At 41.3% G+C, this 26,328-nt stretch overlaps 1 protein-coding gene across 1 annotated transcript in view; it reads left to right on the top strand.

Annotated features, from left to right (window-relative positions):
- Nucleotides 1-26,328, top strand: part of LOC119478351 (ephrin type-A receptor 5) — a 74,472-nt gene that overhangs the window by 30,897 nt on the left and 17,247 nt on the right. Inside the window, exons 4-13 of the mRNA XM_037753045.1 lie at nucleotides 4,426-4,581; nucleotides 5,377-5,715; nucleotides 13,832-13,956; nucleotides 15,938-16,027; nucleotides 16,223-16,292; nucleotides 16,447-16,549; nucleotides 19,557-19,624; nucleotides 21,016-21,141; nucleotides 21,717-21,902; nucleotides 23,079-23,140. Of these exons, the coding sequence (XP_037608973.1) occupies nucleotides 4,426-4,581; nucleotides 5,377-5,715; nucleotides 13,832-13,956; nucleotides 15,938-16,027; nucleotides 16,223-16,292; nucleotides 16,447-16,549; nucleotides 19,557-19,624; nucleotides 21,016-21,141; nucleotides 21,717-21,902; nucleotides 23,079-23,140 (1,325 nt within the window). The remainder of the gene's footprint in view (nucleotides 1-4,425; nucleotides 4,582-5,376; nucleotides 5,716-13,831; nucleotides 13,957-15,937; nucleotides 16,028-16,222; nucleotides 16,293-16,446; nucleotides 16,550-19,556; nucleotides 19,625-21,015; nucleotides 21,142-21,716; nucleotides 21,903-23,078; nucleotides 23,141-26,328) is intronic.

Genomic DNA, 26,328 nt, shown 5'->3' with positions numbered 1-26,328 from the left:
AATGCAGTCTATTCACAATGAGGAATGAGCCATTTCAGTCAGCCAGCCATGACCATAACCAATCTCACCACAGCAAGTGTGTGCATGTGTGTGTGTGTGTGTGTGTGTGTGTGTGTTGTGATGTATGCATGAGTGGGCGTGTCCCTTTTAAGATAATTTAACAAGTAAATCACCTGATCCAAAGATCTAACAGCCTGTCTGTCCTTGCATATGGAGACGTTTCATTCTAGGACATCTAACATGATGAATAATGAATAGATGATTAAATTCAAATGAAGAAAATAGTCAGTGAGAAAAATTGATTGTTTCAAAGTTTCACAAAAAAAAAAGAAGATATTTTCTTAAGAAAGTAAAACTGTATGGCATGAGCTGTATGGTACTGGTCATTTTAAAGACTCTGGGCATCTGCACTTTATTTGAGATGTATGATTATTATATATATATAACATACATGTTCTTATTCACTCCCTGTGGCATTTTAATCGATTTATCCCAGTTTCAGCCTTCAGGTTGCCGCCCTGACCTTCATGCCCCCTTTTGCCTGCGTGTGGTAAATCCTTAAACACATCATTAAGTGAAAACAGTCAAAAATGGTACATGATATTGTATATCTATGTAGTCATTCCCACTCTTGTCATGTCGAACAATACATGCTAGCAGTTAATTTCTACACGCGTGTTCACTTTTCCTGTTGAGCATGGCTAATCTATTTACCCTAAATGGAAATGAGCGAGAATTAATGATAATAAATACCTCAGCATCTACACTGTTGGTGCGCATTAGTCAACTGGAATTGACATTCATTAAAGTGGCATGCGATGGATTTTTTTTTTTTTTTTCACACCAATTTGCACATTTTAATTGCAAATGTTTATATAATTTTCATAATCATTTGCAACTTCCAGGCAGGGGAAATAAATGCATTATTTTTAATTGAATCAAAATGCATGATATAATCTTTGACACCACATTATCAGCAATTTATGTCTCTGCAAATGTCTATCTACTGTATGCTGGCTGGCTCTATTTTTCTATCTATTCAACAAACAAATGCAGTTATTTTGAGGCTTTTAACTCTTTAAGAAAAATCAGTGATCATATAGTGTACATATCTAATATATACTGTATGTTCCAGGTGTATAAGGTGTGTAATAGACAGAAAAAAAAAAAGTTATCCTCCACAGTGACAGCTGACAGCCACTGTGGCCAACAGACACAAATAAATGTACAGGAACTCAAAACGCCATCACTGTGCCCACAAAATACTGTGTGATTGACAGGCGATCTTTGGGGAGTGCAGCACAGCCCCACCGGAAGGCAAAGCTTAGCACCAAAAATACAAAAATAATCACAGTTACATTGGCATGATATCCGAATCTCAAATTATTAATATGTTCAGAGGGTTTTTCAATTCGTCCGTACTTTTGTCTCGCTGCTTTTTATCTACTCCTCTTCACTCAACTCCACTTTGTGTGCCTGTCTCTGTGAAATGAGCTGCCACCCCATTTTTTATTGATTTGGCCATGGGGGGGGGGGGTTTGGAGGATGAAGTCAAGGAGCGCTAGACACCAGACTACGGCAATAAATCTGGATGCAACCATAAATGCGTGCGTGGCGACGGGCTGATGCAGACAAAGGATCAGGTGTGTCCTACTGCCCTGGATGCCGCAGCCCTCCACGCACACACACACACACATAGAAGGTTATAAGGTTGTACATTATTATAGGCTGCAACAGAGTAAAATGAAGTTAATGGAAATGCAATGTATGGATCTATTTTTCTGCATGTATCCCTTTTAACGAAAAAAACTTGAGTGGCAGCAGAGAATAAAGCATTTAGATCACATCTGAGTAAAATAGCCCCTAAAGACATAGATTATTGTCTGTGCTCTGCTGAGCATGAATTATGTCATCGGCTGTATTACTATCTGCTCGTTCAAAACTAGGCCAGCTTCATGAATGCCTCAAAAGCGATGTCTTCGAGCCTCAACTCATAATTAGGGTATACTGTATGTGTGGCATCCTACACGCCAAGGACATGCCACACATACACACATGGCTTCTTCTGTGTGTGTGTGAAGCAGAGGTGAGACACAGAGCGATCCAGGGCAGAGGGGGAATTTTTCAGGCCTAATGTTCCATGACAATGGACCAAGGTTCCGTCAAGGGGAATCAGAGCCATTGTCGCCTTAACGCCTGAAACGCACACACTCGCAAACACACAAATCTCCCCCGCCATTCCTTTGTCTCACCGTCTCCCCCTCGTAAACTTGTCTGTCTTCTTCATTTCCTCTCATTATTATGTCCTTTTTACCTACTTTCTCCTCTCTATACTCTCCTGTCCTCTTATGCCTGAAGTTTAATTATGTAGTTGTTAATCCCAGCTGCAGCCTGAATGGGCTTTACAGTAGAGAAAGAGCTGCATCGATTACTCGATCATCGGCATGGATGTGGTCCAGGCCAGGGTGTGTTTTTATTAGTGTTGAGATAAATATACTGGCTTAAAGCTATCAGCAAATTAGGTTAGGTAAGGGCATTGATGAGACCAATGAGGCAGCACATATACAGTAAATATTTCAAATGTTTTTATTGATTTTTTTTTTTTTTTTTTTCAGTTTTATGCAAACATTCATACACAAAACATAACAAACAATGGACAATCTAGCGTACCGGTACACGCTTATATACCTTCACATTCTATCATACATATGCACAGACATAATTGCTGTGCTCTAACTAAATAAATGGAAAAAAATAATAATAATCCAAATTAAGAGGATCAGAAAAATAAATAAAATGACAATAAAATAAAAATAGAAAAAATACATATATAAATAAATAAATAAGGAGAGGGTTAGGAATCATGATTGGACTATACTAGATGAGGGAAATACTGTGCTCAAAATAAAATAAAAACTGTTGCCAGACATATACAGTAAATATATATCAAAAACAGTGAAACAGTGGCAGACCCCTACACCCCCCAAAGGTATTTCTTTTGCATAACGGCTAATACAAACAGACAATAGTTGCATTGTACAGCAGCAGGCTTGGCTAACAACTTCACATTTGTCTCAATAATTTTAAATCCCTGCCGTTGTGCTTGTAATGAGTTGTCAACTATTAAATTAATCGTCAACTATTTTGATAATCGATTTGAGTCATTTTTTGAAGAAAAAAAAAAGTCAGAATTCTCTGTTGCCAGCTTCTTAAATGTGAATATTTACTGGTTTCTTTACTCTTCTATGACGGTAAACTGAATATCTTTGAGTTGTGGATGAAACAAGAACATTTGAGGATGTCATCTTAGGAAACACTGATCTACATTTGTACCGTTTTATGACATTTTATAGACCAAACAACTAATCGAATAATCAGGAAAATAATTGAATTTAGGAACAGTGAGTGAAAACAACAGCTCCTAACCTGTATGTCCTTTGAGGACAAACACAGATGAAAAATCACCTCCCTTTTGTCCTATACTCTTCTCTCTGATATCTTCTTCTCTGCTCTCCTCTCCTTAACAGTAAATTAAACAGGACTTTGTGATTGGCTCAATAATATCTATGGCCACAGTAATCTATGGAACTCTACTAATATCTCCTTATTTCCTCCTCTGTTGCTGGCGTTTATTTGTTTCTGTCTGGGTGCAAAGTCAGGAGGAAAATGATGCCGTGTTAAGTCAGTGATTGGTTGACTTGGGGGTGCAGCCATGGCGACAGAGGTTGATGATGTATTCCTGCGTGTTAACATTCTGAGTGTGTCACCCTGCTGCTGTCTACCTGCCCCACTTAGATCAACCGAGTGTATGTTTGTGTGGGAGGAAGAAAGATTGTGTCTGTGCTTGTTTGTATAGGTTTCCCATATGGGGCTGGGTGGTTCCAATAATGTGCACTGCAGCAGATGCACACAATTTCTTAATCAGGTTGGTCACTGAATTGAAGACTGACTGAATAAGAATAGAAGGGAAGACGCACAATAGGAAAGAAAATAATGTTTTTTTGGTTAAGATAATACAACCTGAAGTAGAGCGCAGGGGATAAAAGAAACACTGGTTGGATAAAAGAAACACTCCCTCGAGGGAAATAAGAAGAAATCCAACTTTAAAAGAAACAAAGAAGAAATACAAATGTGATGACTGCTTCTTTTAATTTCAACTACAGTAGTACCTCTGATGAGGAAACTCAAAACAACCACAACCACCCAGGGAAATTGTTCTACCGTTTTGATGCTGCTGACCTCGTTTTGTTTTTTCAAAGGAACTAACCATGCTGTCCTGCTTTTTCTCTCCCCCGCTTTTTTACCTCTCTCCCCATGACCCGCTTCCCTTTCCTATTTGTACGTCTACTCTTATCATCTCATCTCTTCTTTATCCAACCCCAAACACCCCGTGGCATCCGCCCCCCTCCCCTCCTCGTCTTTCAGTCTGCAAAGTGGGGTTTTACCGCTCGCTGCTGGAGTCTTTGGCCTGCAGTAAATGTCCACCCCACAGCGTGGCCAAGCAGACAGGAGCCACTGCTTGCAGTTGTGAGGACGGATACTACAAGATCGACTCCGACCCTCCTAATATGGCCTGCACACGTGAGGATATAGCACCTTTATTTTTGCCAGGGCTGTCAATGGATTAAAATATTTAATTGCTATTAATCGCATGTCCATCACAAATTAATCGCACATTTTTGATCTGATCAAAATGTACCTAAAAGGGAGATTTGTCAAGTATTTAATACCCTTATCAACATGGGAGTGGGCAAATATGCTTGATTTATGCAAATGTATATATATATTTACTACTGGAAATCAATTAACAACACAAAACACTGACAAATATTGTCCAGAAACCCTCACAGGTACTGCATTTAACATAAAAAATATGCTCAAATGATAACATGGCAAACTCAAGTCGAACAGGCAACAACAGCTGTCAGTGTGTCAGTGTGCTGACTTGACTATGACTTGCACCAGACTGCATGTGATGATCATAAAGTGGGCATATCTCACTCTTGAGACTCGTGGGTACCCATGGAAGCCATTTTCATTCACATATCTTGAGGTCAGAGGTCAAGGGACCCCTTTGAAAATGGCCATGCCAGTTTTTCCTCACCAAAATTTAGTGTAATCAATGGATTTCTTAGCTTTTTTTAGTGTCATGTGATACCAATATCTTCACTCTAGCTTTAAAACTGAGCCCGCTACAACCTACACAAGTGGCGTCAATGCGTTAAAGAAATTAGTAACGCGTTATTATCGCATTAACTTTGTCAGCCCTAATTTTTGCACATGCTTACTTCTGATTTTACTACTCATGTTCACAAGTACTTTTATTCCTGGTTATCACGTTGCTGTACTGTAATGACCCCTCTCCATCTCTCTCAGGCCCTCCTTCTGCTCCCCGCAACGCCATCTCAAACGTCAACGAGACCAGCGTCTTCCTGGAGTGGTCCGTCCCCATGGAAACGGGCGGCAGGAAGGACGTGCGCTACAACATCCTGTGCAGACAGGTCCTGCCAGAGGGAAGGGGCTTGGAGGAATGCGGCCCGAACGTGCGTTTTCTGCCGCGCCGCGTGGGCCTGTCGAACACCTCGGTCATGGTGGCCGACCTGCAGTCGCACACCAACTACAGCTTCCTGCTGGAGGCTGTCAACGGGGTGTCGGAGCTGGCCAAAGACCACGCCAAGCAGTACGTGTCGCTTAACGTGACGACCAATCAGGCAGGTATGTTGCGCCAGATCTGTCACAACTGTTAATGCTTGCTTGTTTTTGCAGCCTCCCCATGAGTTCTCCAATCAGCGCCACAGCCGTCCTGTTTTTTTTCCCCCTCTAGTATCCAAACTTTTTCTGAATATCCCAACACAAATCGTCATTTTGTCCTCATTGAAACTTCCACAGACCAACCTGCGTGCCGGATTCCGGGCGTGAATTTATGGGTTTGATAACAAAGACGCCAGATGATCAAATTATCACAGTATTTGTCCAACAAATCTGTCGCTGTGTTAATTCTTTCTCATGCGCCATCCCTGCAGTGAATGAGGGGAACATTGCACAGTGGAAAGCTTTTTTTTTTTTTGTTTGCTTTTGCATCCAGATTTGTCACTGAAAAAGCAGCTTGGTCCCCTCAATTAGGCAGCAGCACATTCCATCAACAAGATTCGCAGGAATCGGGGGGGGGGCATAATGAAAGCTCCTGATTTGCAGGCTGTGTGGTAGCAGGTGGTATTCTGCATGTCTATCAAAAACCATGAATCAGGCTGATGACAGGCAAGTTTGCACGTTTACTTTTAGGCTTTATTCAGCAATTGTGAGCAAAAAAGAAAAGCTTGTGTAATGTTTTGCACTTGTAGCTGCTGGGGATATTCTATTACCTGCGGTGCCAGAGCAGGTTAGAACATCTATAAATTATGCTTGAGCAAGGCACTAAACCAATAACACTAAAGTGAGCAGCACAGTGGCCAAACATAAAAGGCCTCTCTAATGTTAGACAATGAAGGAGTCCAACTGCTCCCCATAGCTGTAAATAGTAGAAGCTTTGCTGGCTTTCCTTTTAAATGGAGATTAAAATTCATATGGGCTTTGGGAGCCCATTTTTATGTTTAAAGGAGGTATGTGCACGTGTAGTTTATTTTATTTGCTTGTAATGAAATGGGTAGCACACGGCGTAATGAAATGAGAAAAAATATGAGATTAATGTTCCCAAGGCTCCCATCTGTAGGGAAGGCTAGGAAAAAAAAAAAAAAAACAGTTTTGAAGGAGTGTGTTTGTTCCTGTTTGTTGAACAAATGGCTCATTGGCAGTCAAGTAATAGTAGGAAGAAGTAGTAGTAGTAGTAGTAGTAGTAGCAGGAGGACGGATGTGTGTATGTGTAGGAGAGAGAGGCAGATGGTTGTCTGACAGTCAAGAGTACTGCCAGCCCTCTGACTGTGTTGTCATCGTGGCTGTCAGCAGACTGAGTGGATTACGCCAGACTACAGGACACACATTCAGTTTATTGGAGTTGTAGCTAGATTAAAGTTGGCCACAGTCACTGGACCAAATAGAGATTAGGGATTACATTAGATTAGATTACACATGGCTGGCAGAGTCACAGACGGATAAAATGTGGCGCTCTCTGGCATGGATGGTGGTACAGGCTATAGGGTGTGTTTTTATTTCTGTTGATATTAGATAGATATGCTTGTTTAAAGCGATCAATAAATCAAATCAGCAAATTAGGGTTAGGTTAAGGCACTAATCAGACCAATACAGACCTCCATATTCTATCACACATTAAGTGCAGCTATTGTGCTCGCTGGGGGGATAAATAACTAAATGAATAAATAGTAGGGCTGTCAATCGATTAAAATATTTAATCGTGATTAATCAGAAATTAATTGCACATTTTTTATCTGTTCAAAGTGTCCCTTAAAGGGAGTTTTAGGTATTAAATGTAAGTATTTAATGCTCTTATCAACATGGGAGTGGACATTTATGTTTGCTTTATGCAAATGTATGTATATATTTGTTATTGGAAATCAATTAATAACACAAAACTATGACAAAATTGTCCAGAAACCCTCACAGGTACTGCATTTAGCATAAAAAATATGCTCAAATCATAACATGGCAAACTGCAGCCCAACAGGCAACAACAGCTGTCAGTGTGTCAGTGTGCTGACTTGACTATGACTTGTCCCAAACTGCAAGTGTGACAATGTGTCATACATTGGGAGAAATACGGGAGACTTGAGACCCCGGGAGGAAACCGGGAGAGGGCGATGAAAAACGTGAGTCTCACGGGAAAATCGGGAAAGTTTGCAAGTATGGTAGCAAGTGGCCACGGCTTACTTTTAAGGGGTCTAGACTAAATTTTCCTGATCTGACTTATGATCACGGAAAGTGTTTCTCCCATCTACTCCTCCATGCGACACGCCTCCCCACAGCCATTAATGTGAGTAAAATAAGGTGTCCCTTATCACCTAGATGAAGAACATTAATTAATAGAGTTTAGTTTTTAGTTGAAAGTTTATTGTGTACTGCACCTTATCCAGCATCACTGACTGATGTTGCCAGGCCCCCACCGTGATGTCAAGGTGTACACACCCCCGAGTACGTTCTCTACATCACCGCAGCGAGGTTAGGACTTCACCCGCTGGAGGGCTTTTTATTCAAGTGATTTCCCAAAGCAATCAGACCAATCATGTTAACAGTAATCCCGAAGCATTCATTGTAATGAACAGTTTAACATCTGTATCATAGATGTAATTACCAAAATGAGGACTTTGATCAGCGTTGTAAACATCTGTGTTTTTTTTGACTGAGCTTCTGCTTGCGACGGTGAAAAGGCGAAAAAACAAGATACCGAGACAGAAGTACTGAGAGACTCAGACAGAGAGAAAGAGTCGGAGGATCTGCCGTTTGATGTGTGGGAAGTGTCGCACTCGATAAGGGATCCGTGAAATAGGTGATTTCACGGTGTCCCTGTGAAGCCCTGCTGAATAATAAAGTGTTGGGAGGAGAGGTGAAAAGCAGGAGGGAAGGACGGAACAACAGGACGGAGGTAGAGGTAGAAAATGATGGGGAGGTTGCGATAAGGAAAGAGAGGGTGAGATTGCGAGAATAAAAGGAGGGAAAGAGGAAATAAGGAAAAAGGACAGGGTGCGTGTACACATTCAAAAACACTCCCGAGGTCTGGGGCAGCTTGACAATTTAAAAAATGGCATATATTTTGCTTTGATGTTTTTCTTTCACGCTACAAAGTTTTGATAAGGTAGCAGCCATTATTAAGTTGCATGAATTTATTTAAAAAAAAGAAAATTAATTCACCAAACTGACTTCCGAGCTTTCCCCGCAACCCAGCCTCTCTATATTTTCGATATTTCTTCACGCCTTGTGAGTAAATCTGCGAAGGCTCGAGTGGCAGTAATGAATTAACCGTTCATTCATGAATCCAAATCATAAAAACAAGTCATCTAATTAGACATTAATCGGCAATAATCACAGACAATTCAGTCTTTTGTCGGCCGATAAGCTTGATGATTATATAATGGGTTCCTGCGGCAGCTCGGCTCTATTATGTCTCTATTTCAGCCCATTTGTTTTCCGTGTTGTTCACAGTGTGGGAGCACTGTGTGGTAAAGTGCTCGCTAAATGCTCCCATACATTGTTTTTGCTGTTGTTTGCTATTAATCAAATGAATCGTGATGCATTACCTTGTGGGTGGTTAAAAGAAATAAGTGCACAGCCTGGTGCTCTGCTCATGTGTCTTACTTTTGTTTTTAGATATAAAAGTAGTGGTGTTTGCTCTGAAGCTGAACTGAATTGAACTTGGAATAGGAATGGATTAAAGGAATAGAAGTCGGGGTGTATAGGTACTTCCATAGTAATATCATAGTCAGTGTAATACTTACAGTAGATGACGGCAGCTTGAGACAAGCTGACAGGCTCACCTAAAAATAAAGAAATAAAGATATTCAGAATATTTTCCGACGGTGAACTGAAACTTATCTATACTGTTTTTTAGGGCTTTAGGGTTTTTTGCCCCGCCCACAGCAGCACATACAACCCCACTTCAGAACACCAGAATTATCCCTTTAACCTCTTCAACATGGCTAATTTGTGACCTCTAATTGTTGAAATATATCCCTTTTAGTGACTCAGAATAACATTTGGTTAACATGTGCACATTTGGAGTCTCCAGATGTCCCTTTTTGGATATCCGCCTGTAGAATCGTCATGTTTTGCTGCCTTCAATTTGAGACTAGTGTTGGTACTTTCACAGGAAACTTTTGGAGGTTATAGTCCGTGTGTGGTTTAGGAGCTGCAGCCATGGAGTGGACGACGTTAAAGAAGACAGATGAGACATTTGGTAGATCAGAGCAGATATGATCTGGGATAGAGAGTGGGTAGGAAAGAAGCTGGTCATGGGTGCGTATAGTTCCTTTTGACTTGTATGGAATCCTACTTCTGTTGAAGTATATCATGTTTCTTGTTACTTTATCTTTTACTATTGCCTTCTACCTGGTTGTTTAGCATTCGGTATTCATTTAAATGTATTTTTAAGAATTTGTATGACCTCAGTAGTCAGACGGTAGTAGAGAGATGAGATGAAGTAAGAGAAGAGAGAGATGAGGAATGACACACAACAAAGGTCTGGGGACGTAATGGTCCTGTTACGACTTTTATGAATTCCTGAGTGACTGAAATGTACGAGTTTCAACTGCAATTTGTTGTGTGAAGGATCAGTTTCTAGGCCATCAGAGTGGTACGAGATAGAGCAGGTATAGGCAGGCGGTTAAGTTGCAAATAAAAAAGATGAGAGCAGCTTTGGTACTTTACAACCCTAATAAAGCCATCTTTCTCTCTGTCTCCTATCTCTCTTTCATTCTGTCTCCGGGTCTCTCTTTCTGTCATTCTCTGAGGGTAGTTAAAGGATAATAAACCAGATAGTTGAAGGTCTGTATTGATTATGGTGGTGCTTCAGACAGATAGCAGTCTGAGAGGCTTATGTTCTGCACTGCGATAACGTTGCTCTTATCTGAGGCCAGAGTTGTTACACCGGAGGGCTGCACTCGTCCGCTGAATAGCTTTCACACCCTTCTCTAACCTCTCTCTGCATGATATAGAAGCATGGAAACAAACCGAAAATGGCAGCAGAGACGTTAATATGTGCTCTGCTATTACCGTGCTGTAGGTGCTCATTAGCAGATGTAACACGCACTGGAAGTGTTTAAACCAGGAAGTGTGATTCCACTGTTGCTAAAATGAAAGTGTTGCTGGGGTCCTGTCTACACGCCTTCACCATGTTTCCCCCCCTCTGTATGTCTCATCATCTCTCGCCTTTTTTTTTCCACTCTTTTTTTTGTCAACCCTCTCGCTCGTCTTCCATCCCTCCTTAAGGACCCCCTCCGTCTCTTCCATCACCTCCCATTCTCTCTGTCTGCATTGGCATTTCTCAAACGCGTCAAACAAAACACTTGTTTGTTTAGTCTCAGTCGCCGAGTTATGGCGCTAAAAGGCGTCACATTGTGTAGCTTCTGTTGACTACAATGCTGCTTTGGGTGTTGTATTATGGACGTTTTGCATCCGTGCTGTTTGGTGAAAAGCCTGGAAGGTTACGGCCGAGAAGGAACGGGCAAAAAAAGATCTGATAATTAGATAGTTTATCATAAAGGTGCTCAAAATATAGACATCATTATGTATGTGTTAAATTCACAGAAAACAGCAGAACATTACAATAAGGAAGCTTGAAAGAGAGAGATAACTAGACTTCTGCACCTCCTCATGGCTCTGTTTTTAGGCTTTAAAAAATCTAGAGTCAAGACTTTGGACAATCACAGGTCATTTCAGAGACAGAGAACGTTCCTATTGGCTGTTCATTCAACGGAGGCAGCTGTTAGTCACCTGTGAACTCCGAATCAAACGGTCAAACTAGGCAGCGCTGATCAAATATGAATCAATGTGTGCTCCGGCTGGTGGGCGGTGCTTGGTATTTCCTCAACTGGTCTCAACACGGATTTTCATTTTACAGCTAAACAGAACACTACAAGATATTACTGAAAACATTTGAGGAGAGAAATAGGCATTACAGCAACGGAATATTGATTCATATTTGATCAGCGCTGCCTAGTTTGACAGTTTGATCGGAGTTCGCGAGTGACTGACAGATGCTCAGAGACGGCAAGGCTCCAGCTCGGCTCTGATTGGTTGTTTTCCTCCGGTCTGTGAAATCATCTTGCAGATGCCATTAGGAGCACCGGAGGACACAAAGGATTTTTTCAGATGATCAGTCTCATGCACTACTGTGAGGATATAGACTGTTTTACAAAAATAACTTTTTAAAATCATATTTGCTCCAATCTTGCCTACTTCAGCTTTAAGTAACAGATGCAGCCTTCCTCTGAGGATTAGCACCTTTTATCTATTATTTATTTATTTATTTATTTATTTATTTATATGACTTTGCTTTTCACTAATCTAATCTATATTTATACTTTTTATACTAATGAGCTATTGGACACCTGCATTACCCCAAGGGGATGAATAAAGTGTCTTCTTTCTTCTATTTCATTTATTTTTCGAGCAAAAATCCCCAAACAGCTGCTAGTCCCAGCTTCTTAAATATCATAGCATTTGCTGATTTTCTGTTTTGTTTTTTTATCACTATAAAGTTAACACATTTGGGTTTTGGACTGTGTATCGGACAAAACAAGCAATTTGAAAACATCAGTTTATCTTCTGGGAAATTGTGCTAGTTGGGTTTTTTTTCCTGACATTTTATTTTTTGGAAAATCTTTTGACAGATTCATCAATTATTTAAAGGAAAAATATATTATTTGCAGCAGCCATAGCTCAAATTTATACATATTTTATGTGTGGAATGACACATGAAGTTTACGTATATAACTCCAAATCCTAAGTTTGTATACCAGAGGGCTTAACAATCCCTCATATGACCCCCCTCTATTCCAAACCTTTGATTAAATATAGCATGGCGTACTGCATCCACTTTTGGAGGATTTAAACTTAGATTTTGGTGTATTGTTACCCGTTAAGCTGCTGGGAAAAAGAAGCCCCCTCTCTCATCGTCGCATCCCAGCTATACACCATTTAAGCATTGAGTGTGCGCGATTGGGTCTCTGGTTTCAGGCTTTTAAGATGTTGCAGATAACACTTCTGTGCGACCATCCACTCAGGATACAGTTACTGTGTTTGTAGCGATGATTTATTCCCCGTGGAGTTCTGCTGAGGCTATAGAAACCTAAACGCTGTTTAGCATTTGCAGGAGAGGCTCACACACACACACACACACACACACACACTATCGGGATGTTGCCTGAGGGAGCATTTTGCCTGGTGAAAAGCTCTTTATGTGTCAGAGACTCTCCAACTGTCCCTTTGAGAGACGGGCCAGTTCAGGTTACAACAGGATGGCTTGATGATTGCCGCAAACGCACACAACTGAGCTCACTTGACTTCAGAGCTTACAGAATAAATTACCTCCAAAATCTTAAAATGGAAATTGAAACTTTTGCAAAAAAGCAAACACCGTCAGACTAAAAGAAAGTTTTCTCCCGTGATAATGTCGCCGCTTTTGAAATCTGCCGTCAGCCAAACTGTGTACCCTGAAAAGCTGTGTGCCAGATGTGTAGAGTCATAGTTGACTTCATGGGCTCCTCTGCCAGCATCCACTGAATAGCAAGATATATAAAGGGATAGTTTAATTGGGCGCAGGTGCACCTTGTTGCCAGATTGCAGACATTTTTTTGAGCTGCCTTGGAACCTGAAATAATCTCAGTAGCTGAGTAAAAGCCCAATGGACTGCGCCAAATAACCTCGGAGGAACTTGGTGTAACTAACAAACTTGAATTCCAAAGAAGAAACTGTGGGGAAAATATGTCGAAAAGCATGACAGGAATAACTCGACAGGTGTGCATCACTGTGTTATATAGTAACCATAAACCCCCTCTTCTCACCACCGTGTTTTTGGTCTTTTTTTTTTTTTTTTGTGTTGATTTTGTTCTTTGATGTTTCATCTTCTTTAATATTTCATAACGTGCAATAATCACAGCGAGCATAACAATTAGCTCTGCGCATGTAAACATCAAAGCATGAGGTGTCTTCAAAAGAGGGACGTCTTATAGACGCTGATGGTACCCAACAGATTTTACAACTTTGGCACCATTTCTCTCGTGTTTAATCACTGTTTATTAGGACGTGGTGTCAGTCACGTTAAATACTGGAATTAAACAAAAGATGCACTGAGAAGCATCGAATAAAACTGCTGGATTTTTACTACCCAAGCAAATTAATGTTGGTGCCTGAAATTGTCTTTGTATCGTTGTGTGTGTGTGTGCAGCACCGTCCCCGGTGAGTGTGGTGAGAAAAGGTCTTACGGGGAAGAGCAGCATCGCCCTTTCTTGGGCCGAGCCTGATCGCCCCAACGGCATCATCCTGGAGTACGAGATCAAGTATTTTGAAAAGGTAAAAATAATCTAAATTGTTCTTTTTTTTTGCTCCTTATACTCCTTATACTTATACAGATGTTTACACAGATTACACAGAGGTATTGATTTTGCATGCACTCTTATGCTTAAGTGTATTTTCTATAGAGTACACTGTGTGTATTGACAAATAATTGCTTCATGGTTTTGTGAAGATTATAATTAGTCTCTTGGGAAACTGTTAATTACCACATAACTTTAAACAAAATGCTGCATATAAAACTTTTTTTTATTTATTATTAGGTGTATTGTAAAGTTGACACATATTGACTCAAGTATTTTTTTTTAATTGGTGTTTATTTTGTCAATGCCATGTTCACCTGTATGCAAATGAATGTAATTATATACAAGCATCACAAACAGCACCACACGACATCTGTATACTTATTACCCCTTTACACCTGGCATTAAATTATGTTTTGAGTGATCGGACTGCAATCTGAATCCAATCTTTTTTTTTTTACCTTTATTTATTTGGGGGAGATTCACTGAGAGCAATGCTCTTTTTCAGGAACGCCCCATTCACATTCACACCTGGAAGCTGCCCAGTACATCCACAGTCTGGGGTTAAGGGCCTTGCTCAAGGGCACATCAGTGGTGATAATGAGGGAGGGGCAATCGCTGCTTTTACACTTCCACCACCCACATTTATCCTGCCGGTATGGGGGATTGAACCGGCGACCTTCCGGTCACAAGCTCGCTTCTCTAACTTCAGGCCACCACTGCCCCAATTGTGCATTAATTGTGCCTAATTGCAATGTGACCACATTGAAAATCGTAATGTCAGGGTACCACTTAGTACTATTTTTTTGGGCTCCGGAGCTTTGGTAGTAGTAATCAACAGCAAAAATTCAAAGCTTCGGCCTGGTCTGTGTGTGTGGAGGCGGGGCGAGGCTCAACCTGCGGCGCACTCTCAGTGCTCCTTCGGTCACTGTCCCGCTGTGACCAGAGAGATCACCGCCACCGCCACCGCCACCGCTGTGCTCAGCGTCTCCTCTCCTTATTCCTTTGTGTGTGCGAGGGTAGCCGTACCTTAAAGTCACGTTTGCAGGCCCTCTCCCTCTAAACGGCAGCGTTTTGAGGCATTTCCGAAGACGCATATTAATACCAGGCATAAATGTAATCAGGTTAAATCATATATAGATAGATACAATCTGGATACAAGACACATTTTAATGCCAGGTGTAAAGCTGGTGTGTACGAAGTTATCTGGTTGAGGACTTTCAAATGAGGTCTATATTTCACGCATTTGAGAATTTGCTAAAATAAACTCCTTTCGTCGATGGAGTTTTGCGTTATAAAAGCCTTCTTCTCCACATATTTAATGTGTTGTATTCGCAGAAACGTATTGACCAAGATTGTTCAAATTGGCCCTCAGAGGTGCAGCTGAATATACATTCAATTTAGCTTGAAGGATTTTCTTTTTCTTTTTTCTTTTTTTTTTTTTTACTGAAGTGCCCTCTGAGAAAAGCCTTACCTCAAAAAGTCTCTTTCATGTGACAGAGCTATAGCTGTGTGGGTTTTTTTGTAACTTAGAGGGGTAGAGACAGCAATTTGATGCTTCTATTCAGATCATTGTTCCCGTGCCCTTCCTCCTTTTCTCTCTTTAGTCCTCTGATGTCGTCTTTTTCTGGGAAGGTCAGAATAAAGGTATACAGGAGAGAGCAGAGCTCGGTTTGTGGTCGGTGGTTAGCTAATGGCTTCTGGCTAATGGAGGGGGCATTTAGCTGTGTTTAAACCTGATGTGGTTACAGTCGGGGAAACTGATCCTTACCACACATGCATTGCACGAAAACACACACTCGTGCGCGTACTACAGGTAGCTTGGCCATACAAATGTGTGGAAGAATAGGGGGAAGAAACAGACAGGAAAGACGCACATGTGCAGCAAATAATCACAAAAAAATGTTTTTAAGGCAAGTGAATGAGTTACAATAACCTCCTCTCTCTTTCTCCTACAGGAGCAGGACTCCAGTTACACCATTATAAAATCCAAGGAGACTGAGATGGTGGTGGAAGGCCTGAAGCCCTCCTCAGCCTACATCTTCCAGGTCAAACATGGGTTCAAAATATTATAAAAAAAGGCATTCATAATTAATAATGTGAGGACATTAGTCCGCACTTTAGTCTGAGATGAGAAGAGGTGCAATTAGAAAGAAGTTGTTGACTCAAAGAGAATACCGTATCTAAAAATATGATGTGATATTTGCTTTAAATGTGATATATTTGGATATGTTGCATTGCAGGTGCGAGCCAGGACCTCGGCAGGCTATGGCGCATTCAGCCGGCGTTTTGAATTCCAGACCAGCCCTTACTGTGAGTACACCTGAGAGAGAGCAGAGCATAACAAGTTCAACTTGTACGTGACTCCCAGCTGCTTTTCTTTTAGAGGCTGCATCAACAACAGGTGCCAGGTGTGCTTTTGTGTGTGTACTATTTGTGTCTAATCCCACTTCCTTTTCTTTGGCAGTGACTGCGACCAGTGAGCGCGCCCAAGCTTCCATAGTAGCGGTGGCCATCACGTTGGCTCTGGTCCTACTGGCGGTAGTCGCTGGATTCCTGCTCAGTGGACGGTAAGACATAAATACATAAAGCAACTTAGACTCTCAGGAAAGCATGATATACTGTATGTGTGCAGGTGTAAGGCTAGCACATGCACTTATATTGTATGCCTACACACATTTCTCTCTCCTATCAGGTGATTAGGATATCTGCAGCACATTAAAGGGGACATATAGTGCTAATTTTCAGGTTCATACTTGTATTTTGGATTTCTACCAGAGCGTGTTTACATGCTTTGATGTTCAAAAAACACATTATTTTTCTCATACTGTCTGTCTGAATATACCTGTATTCACCCTCTGTCTGAAATGCTCCGATTTAGCGCCTGTCTCTTTAAGAAAAAGCCAGTCTGCTCTGATTGGTCAGCATTTTCTGCATCTGCGCTCTCGCCGTCTTCACAGTGTCACTACAGCCAGGGACTCGCTGTGTGTGTGTGTGTGTGTGTCAACTACACAGATTTTAGCGGCATTTCTACCGGTGACTGTATAGTTGTGACATCACAACGTCACGGCTCGCTTTAAAGGCACGGTTTCTGAATAGGTGCTGTGTGCGTTTCTCTGTGGATTGAGAGTTTCAATACTTTCATAGTATTTATAGAGCACCTAGACCTGCTTTATGATCTAAAAAGACATCTCACTTTCTACAATATGGGACCTTTAAATGCTGCCAACAGTTCTGACATGAATGCAAGTTCGTAGTGACGTCTATCATCCTCTCATCTTTGTCAGTATTTGACATTATTGGATGATGAGAGTGAACGTTACTGACATTGCTCACTTCAAGGCAATAAAGACAAACAGCACAGCAGTCATGTAAATTTCTGAATATGTGGATATATGTTAGCAATAGGTCAGCGGAGGACATCCCTTTGTCCTCCTTCGACCTATTGCTGACTAACAAAAAGACCACTATCAACTCTCATTTGTGACCCAGATATCTCTGTTTGTAGAGCAGCATTATGGGATTAGATTCATGGCTCGAGGTTAGAGATTAGTTATAGGTCAGAAGGATTAAAGATCTGCTTTTTAGGTTATAACTTTAGGGTTTGGTGCATACAAGCCAGTGGAGTCTTCTCAAGTCTGGTGACTTGACAACTTGGCTCTGTCTTATATCAGCATGTAGTACTCCATACATTACACACACTACCTTAATGTTGACTCGTATGACCTTCACCTAAACCGTGTCTTGTAATTGGTACAACCAGTGCATACACACAACATTAACAAATGCAAATACTTTATATAGCAAAGAGAAGCTTTCAAACACAAGCAAAAGGAAATAAAAAAAAAATTCAGTTGTGGGCACAAATGGGTTCATTGAACTATTAGGTCATCATGTTAGTAATTTAGTTCATACTTATTCAATAAATGAATTGCAATGTTGGTGAATATGTAAAGTTACTTGACAGAATGATCAGATGGATAGACAGCAGGGGTTCTGGTGATGTTCAAGGATTAAAGAGAAAACCAGAAAGAAACAGCGGTGGTTTTGGTTTAGCCGAACGGGGATGAGGATCGCTCTGGTTTTCGTGTGGGGGAAGGAGAGATGGGAGGAATGCCAAAATTTCCAGCGATGGATTTGGGACACAAGCAGCACAACCCCCCTCCAACCGCTGTATCCCCGCCTCCCCTCCCCCTCCCACCTCCGCCTGCATGACCCTTTCAGGCTACACACGCATTTGTAGACATCCCAACGCACAACAGCAGCACACATGTGTAGACCCATACGCACGGATGCATATACAGTACGCATGGGTTAACACGCCCGCACACACACACAGAGACGCACACATGTAGGAAGTTAGAGGGCCGGCTGTGCATGAGCGCGCTCAAACCCCTTGACTCAACAGATCCGGCAAACTAAACACCCTCCGGCAGGCACACATGTACAAAATGCACACACACTCAGACACACACAGACACACACAGACTCCCCTCCCCCAGATTATCCAGCTGCCGTACCAAACCCCCCCAGGCCAAGCCTGGCTGTCCTACAGAGAGCCGTGATGGAGAAAGACTTGGACATGACCCGTGTGTGTGTGTGTGTGTTTGTGTGTTGTCGATGTGTTCATGCACCAATAGGCTTTTTGTCTTCAAGAACTCAGAAATGAGGAAAAACAGTTGGTCGACTCTTGGTTTTACAAATGAATAATAAATAAAGTAAATTAATAGGGCTGTCGAAGTGAACGTGATAACGCGTTAACACAAATTTGTTTTAACGGCACTAATTTCTTTTAGCGCATTAACACAAGTTGCGATCTTTTGGTTTGGTTGCAGCAGGCTCAAAAAACGAAAACTGGTGATGATACTGGTATCATTTGAAACTAGACAACCCAAGGAATCCATTGGTACAAACCATGTCATTAGTTATTTTCATTGTCTATTAATCTGTCTATTATTTTCTCAATTAATTGATTAGTAGAAAATGTCGATCAGTGTTTCCCAAAACCGAAGAAGACGTCCTCAAATGTCTTGTTTTGTCCACAACTCAAAGATATTCAGTATAGTGTCATAGAGGAGTAAAGAAAGCAGAAAATATTCACATTTAAGAAGCTGGAATCAGAGAATTTTGACTTTTTTTTACTTAAACAATTAGTGAAATCGATTAATTGATTATCAAAATAGTTGGTGATTAAATTAATTGAATAATCGTTGCAGCTCTAAAATGATGTACAATCATTGCTAAATGATGCTACTGTAAATAGACTGAAACTGATCTGCAGATACATTTATTTACATATACATTACATGTATTTATTATTATTTGTATATCAAAGTGAATGCTGCTCATTCGTCCCACCTTTTCAGCAGCGTTGGTTAAATTAATTACGAGTCACTTTCCATGAGGTGTTCCAACTTTTTTACTACCCCCTGTAAAACATCAGTATGTGCCATTAATTACATGTAATTGTAAGGTTCCCTGCAATGAAAACAACACTAGTCAATGCCTTTACATGTGCACATAACAGTACTGTGGCATGACATTGAGTGTGATGTTTGTGTGTGTCGTCCCTCTCAGGCGGTGTGGTTACAGCAAAGCAAAGCAGGATCCTGAGGAGGAGAAGATGCACTTCCACAACGGTCACAGTAAGTTAACAAAACCTCAAACTCATTCGGTATAGGTTTGTGTGTGTGTTTGTATGTGTGTGTGCGTGTGTGGGCAAGTTCATCCACAGTTCCCACTACATGTACTGTACAGGGTTCAAACAGCGGTCATGTCTGTATGAGTTTGTTCAACCCCGTAGGCCCACGCATATGTGCGTGTGTGTGTGTTGACAATGTTTTGCACTAGGAGCTATTCTTTAAATGACACAGCTACAGACCGGCACCATGTTGGCAGAGGACACACGAAAGCTATGCTGATTTATAGGCCGTGACAGCTTAATATATTTGGCCACATTTTTTGGCATTGCACCCCGCCATCCATCTGCTGGCATCAGGGCCGACCGTGACGGGTACATCAGCGCCGGAGAAGTCAGGAATGAAATACCACAGTATGCCAGCACGGTGTGGTACACTGTCATATTGAGTCATATTTCAAATGAATGTTAGTCACTTTTTGTGGGCATGATAAGCAATTGACAGAATGTCTTGTTTTGGGGATAATTAAAGGTATGAATCATTGTATTTTACTCTCTAGATGCAGTATTTTAGGTAGTTTTGGTATGATGTTTAAAGGGATAGTTTGGGTGTTTTGAAGTGGGCTTATATGTGGTACTTATCGATAGTCAGTGTATTAACTACAGTAGATAACGATCGGCACGCCCCCAGTTTGGAGAAGCAGACAGTGAAGAGTTACCGCACAGAACCAAAACAATGGATACCAATGAATGCTGGGCAAGGTAAACCGGCAAAAAATTCTAAATATAGCGTATACTTAAACTGATTTTTTTAGGTGAGTCTTTCTTTTAGGAGGCTAAATTATGTTTTGCTGCCGGCCCCGTCCACAGCAGTACATTGCTTTGGTTCCGTGCGGTAACTCCTGTCTGCTTCTGCAAGCTGCGGGCGTGCAGACCATCATCTACTGTAGGTAATACACTGACTATGGATACGTACCTCATACAACCCCACTTCAGAACAACCAAACTATCCCTTTTAAAAGGTAGAATAATCCTACTGAGTTCAGAGCATGTAGTGAATCACATCACCACAACGATAAAGAAAGCAGAAATAATGTTAATTCGGGGTAGGAAATATGGATCAAATCTTCTACCAACGTATACATTTTTAATGTATTTATATCATAATATAGATCATTTTGTGGAAACGCACATGAGAAACTGACAAATCATGCCACGACTTTGACATTGATAGAAAAAGTGCTGTAAAATAATCGTGCTCTTTGATTTGCAACATTGCCTGCATTGACCCTAATACATTAACATTGTTTTTTATGCATGTGGATACAAGCCTGAATACATGTAAATGATGGTAAATGACATCTAAATGGTAATGACGCCATGCATGTGTGTTCTCAGTAAAGTTCCCGGGGGTGCGCACCTACATTGACCCGCTCACCTATGAAGATCCCAACCAGGCGGTGCATGAGTTTGCCCAGGAGATCGACGTCTCGTTCATCTCCATAGAGAGGATCATCGGAGCTGGTGAGTGTGTGCCTGCGAGTGTGTGTGTGTGTGTGTGTGTATTACAGATATGCTGATTCCTATTCTGAGCATCACTTTGGGGCTGATTTGGCCAGAATAATGTATCACAGAATACATTATTGTTAATTCTGTAGTGAACCTGTTCAGTCAAACACGCTCGGTAGAAGTACTCTCATCCTGTAACGGATGAATTTCAAACAATACTGTATTAAAAGGCACTCAATGCGCAGTAATAACAGCAACGAGTCTGTTCTAATTTTGTCATGTTGTATAACAGGGCATCATATTTTCTTCCACCTGCGTAAACCTGTCACATTCATAATTGCACGTCATTGTATAGACGCACACAATTAAACCAAACAGTGCTAGAAAGTGACAGCTCGCTCGCACAGCTATAAACGGTGTTTGTGCCCTGCATGACAACATGTTGTGAGCCTTGCAAGCTTTCTAGCTGTGCAGCAGTGAAATAGGCCTTTCAGTATAACTCTTCATTTGGTATCTAGGTTCCCTATAATGTTGTGAAAACTGAGTTGCATTGCAACTAAACAACATAAGAAATTGTCTCTTTGCCTCAGGCGAGTTTGGCGAGGTGTGCAGCGGGCCGCTGAGGCTGCCGGGGAAAAGAGAGATCCAGGTCGCCATCAAGACCTTGAAAGCCGGCTACACGGAGCAGCAGAGACGCGACTTCCTGTGGGAGGCGTCGATCATGGGCCAGTTCAACCATCCGAACATCATCCGTCTGGAGGGCGTAGTCACCAAGAGTGAGTCATCAGCATGTCTGTTTCCAGTCCGACTTTACACACTTTTTGTTTTTTGCTTCTTTTGGTTGTGTGCCCAAGAAGTAGGATTTAGAGCATAAGTCACAATGCAGATTACTGGGACTTCTCACGTGGCAGTCATACTGTGTAGATGTTCAGGAATGTCAAGCTCAACTTGTCAGACTCTTCAGTCTCTAAGCTGCGCTTTGTCAGCCAACATCCATCAGACTCAGCTGTTCTTCATCAGTCAGGTTTAGATGTGCTTTGACTGCTTCAACTGTAGTTTATCAAGCTCGATTGTGCTTTGAGTTGTACTTTTGAAATAACCTTTTTCTGACTCGTAAATATCATTTATGTCTTCAAGTTGTACAGTAATAACAAAATTAAATGTAATAAGTTTCAGGAAGCTCCAATGTTGCCAATCTGAATTGCTGATAAAGAAGTGCCTGAAAAGAGTACAAAAATATATGTATTTTTTTAGAATCAACATTTTTACTGATGCGTGTGTAATGCAGACAGGGCACCACAATCAATTATGGAAAAGTACGCAACACCAAGGAATTTTAAGAATGACAAAGAAAGAAAAAGCACAATAATCCAATAGAGCATCCCCACCACCCATGGAAATAATAACAATAACCAGGAAAGACAGAGATTTAAAAAAGTAAATAATAAAATAAATTATATATAACTAAATCAAATAAAAATACTGAATAAAGACCATCAAATAAATAATTAATCAAAAATTATAAAAGATAAATTAAAAAATAGAATACATTAATAAATAAACCTAACTGACTGGCCATCAAGACATTTTAAAATCACCAAAATGTACATACATTTACAGTTTCATATTTATAATATACAAAATTCCAAAAGTCTTGTCATGTGGTCATAACCATTATGACAGTTTAAGATTTATAAATCCTAATCTCGTGGGGTTACATACACGTTCTGAAAATAAATCAGAAACAGTTTCCACCTCTTATTAAATGAGTCTGTCGACCCTTTGAGGATGCACTTCTCCAACTGGAGGAAGAACATGGTGTCACTGAGTCACGTAGAGTGTAGAGGTGGAGTGGGAGATTTCTAGGATAAAAGTATCATGTGTTTTTTTTTTTATGTATTATTGTTTTATTGTTTTTGTAGTGAAGTATGTTCTCATATTTTGTTTCTCAGGCAAGCCGGTGATGATCATCACTGAATACATGGAGAATGGATCGCTGGATACGTTTCTCAAGGTAGGACAGAGGGGGACAAGGGTGCTTAAGAGACGTGAAACTAGGGAGAAGGGAGTGACAGATTTTAAGGTGATGGGGAGGAAGAGTATGAGAAAGAGCAGGATGATGATTATAGGAAGGAGGCAGTGAATAAAGCGGAGGATGATAGGAAGCAAAAAGGATGTGGTGGATGAAAATGAAGTGCAGTTGGCTTTCAGACATAGGAGGTGTCAAATTGGGAGGACGATCATCACAGGGGTGGAAAAAAAACGTCTAATCTTCTGGAAAGGAAAATACATTTATGAGAGGTGTTTGTAGATAGATACACCACTGCTGTGGGACAATAAGTCCACCAAAGCTATCATTATTCCAATCCAATACCTCGTCGTTCTACACATTCAAGCAGCAATTAACTAGAGAAGAGTATGTGATAGCTGTGGATGTTTGATGGAGATGGAAGTTAAAGTTGGCAGGTGTTACACTGACATCTCTCAAGGGGAAAGCAAAGTCACTCAGATGTGTATTCAGGTTGGCGTGAGTATTATTTCTCTAAAACAATACTGAATAATCACAGGAGCCCAAACAGTGTCTACGTGTTGCAAATTTTGAAGTTACTCTACATTTTTTTAAAAATGTTTTCTAATCCCGACTGACCACTTGGCCAGAAAATATGAAAGACATCTCTGAGCACTCGTGGCTGGAATCACGTCTGCACTGTCTAGACAATTTGGACTTGACTGAGTGGGGAAGGTGGACTATAATGAAGGCTGGCAATCCTCTGAATTAAGTGATCCCTCTCCAGAGCACTTAAGTCTATTCACTGGTTACAATGGCAAGATGCTCAGTTGGCGGACAAGGCTAAATCCTGCATGAAAAAAACTCCTGCAGCAGATGGCTAATGGAGAGATGAGAGAGAATAAGGTCATACGACTGTATCGCGGTTAAGGCATATTTCAGAGCGGCAATTATGGAAATTTGGGAAAGGTGAGAATAGTGTGTTGGTGTTCGGAGGTGTGCTTGAAAGGCAACGCAGACTGGAAAGATATGTACCTGAACAAGATGTTCTCACCCAGACTGTGTGGAATGGGAGGAAGCTGTGGTACAAAACACAGAGGAAGGATGTGCTGCAGGGTTTTGTGGTCAGAGGAAAGCTGCTGCCCCGTGCGCTTTAGGGAGTAATCCTGGATGGCAAAGGGAGGCAGAGGAGTTGGGAGACCAGCAGGCGGAGCAGCGCCGACAAACCCTGTGAAGTAATTACATGGATGGCTGGTGTACTGAGGCTGGGTATAAATGGCACAGCCATGAGAGAAGCAGGGGCTGGACTGGCTCCCGGATTAAGGGTCACAGCTACGGACAATGCAGTACGAGGCTCATAACTCACATCTTTGGCTTAACATCTCATTTCACATGGAAGTGGGATGTTCTGCTGCTGTGGACGGATGGGAGAAAAGTAGCTGCAGCAGTGATGGAAAGTGAGGTTAAGGAGTAGGAGAGCTACATGTCTGCTGTCGAAATTTGGAGAAGGGATGAGGGGATGGTTGAATCATTTGGATTTGGAGGAAGATTAGGCTGGAACTAACAGTCAGACAGCTGTCATTGGGAAAAAGCTAGAATGCAATCATTACTGTTTTCATCAGTATTGTATGAAGACTTACACCTTCTCCTTTAGCATTAAAGGTTCTCTGTACAATTTTGAGAGCATTGATATAGCAGCAAACAACTATTTGCTATGTAAAGATATAGAGGAGTAATGTCTACCTGAGCAGAGAATGAAGTCTCTCTCCCTCTGTGTGTGTTGTAGTCCGAGCTCCTCCTTGCTTTGTTGACATCCCCGGGCCGGCTGCGCGTGCTTTTAGTGCATGTTTTTGCACGTGAGCGTGCCTCACTGGCTAGCTATACGGCAGTTACAGCTGATAACACAGTATCGACCGGAGGCGCTGTTGCGGAAGCATAGCACCCACCCTCTGGTTCCCCCCTCAGGTTAACACTGTTAGGTCTGTCAACAGTGTTTGCTATTTTTTCCCTGTTAGCACTGTTAGCTACGAGCCGCCAAAGAACGTATATTGCCAAGAAATGAAAGTCAATTGTTCGTTCGAACATCAGCGCCCAGCAGCAAAGCTACACTTCTGCCATTTTGGACTGAGAGCGACTACCGGACGCCAGTAAAACATCTGCCACCTGCCTAGTGTCGTATAAAAGTAAAACATAATTTTTATTGTTATATTCGACCTATTTGGCCTGTGTAACAATAAAATATTATAAATATAATAAGCGTTTTCAGTCCAAAATGGCAGCAGCATTTATTGTCAAAAAACACAGGTGTTTAGTTTCTTTGCTTCTATACTCTTTGGCTCAGCCGTCGCCATGTTGAGAGCCGTGCAGAGGCAATAGAAATGCTCCCAATCTAGCATTTAGCACCTTTAGGCTGTCAGCCTATTTCGTTTTTCATTTCTTTGGTAACTACAGCGCAAAACCGTACTTCAAGTGATGTCACTTGCGTCAGTTGGGGCTGGAGACTACATGTTTGAAAATGAAAACAAATCTGGGTGTGTGGAGTTAGAAAGAAGTCAGTTTACCAGACCTCTGCAGCTTTAAGCTACATTAACTGCAAAAGAATCTTGTTCTACTGCTGTTTATCCTTTTTTTTTGTTTTTAATAAGGTCTTTTTATGAGTCCAACTGTGTTATAGGAGTGCAATGCTAAATCAGTGGAGTACTCTTTTAAGTCTGCCAGCTCTTTCAAGGAGCTACCTGCTGACCAGCATGCAAAATCTTCTTTGCCCCATCATCATTTTTCCTTGGTTATTAAAAATACCTAATTAGTAATATTTGGGTATGGAGATTCGAAGGTCCCGCATGAGAAGGTTAAACCAGGGCTTGAAGTGAGGAACAGGAAAGTGGCCTTGACTTGGACAAGGGAGACGAGGCTGGTGTGTCTACCAGAGGCGGCGATTTCATAAAACATGGTGTGACTCTGGACAGCAGGGCAGCAACGAGCTCTGGGCAGGATTAGAGGAATCCTTAATCATGGTTTGGGGTACTGAAAGTGCACAGGTGATACCAAACAGAGAGCAACGATTGGCTATCATCATTGCCAAGATATGTAGGAAATTTTAATCATTAGAGATTATTTGGAATTTATATTTCCGGGAATGAGAAGCGTAAATGAGAGTAAGATGAAATAATGTCCTCACACTCAAAATCCTCCAC

Source organism: Sebastes umbrosus, chromosome 19 (assembly GCF_015220745.1).
Source record: "Sebastes umbrosus isolate fSebUmb1 chromosome 19, fSebUmb1.pri, whole genome shotgun sequence".
Taxonomy (NCBI): domain Eukaryota; kingdom Metazoa; phylum Chordata; class Actinopteri; order Perciformes; family Sebastidae; genus Sebastes; species Sebastes umbrosus.
Note: the sequence above shows the minus strand (reverse complement) of the source record. Positions and strands in the feature narration are given on the sequence as shown.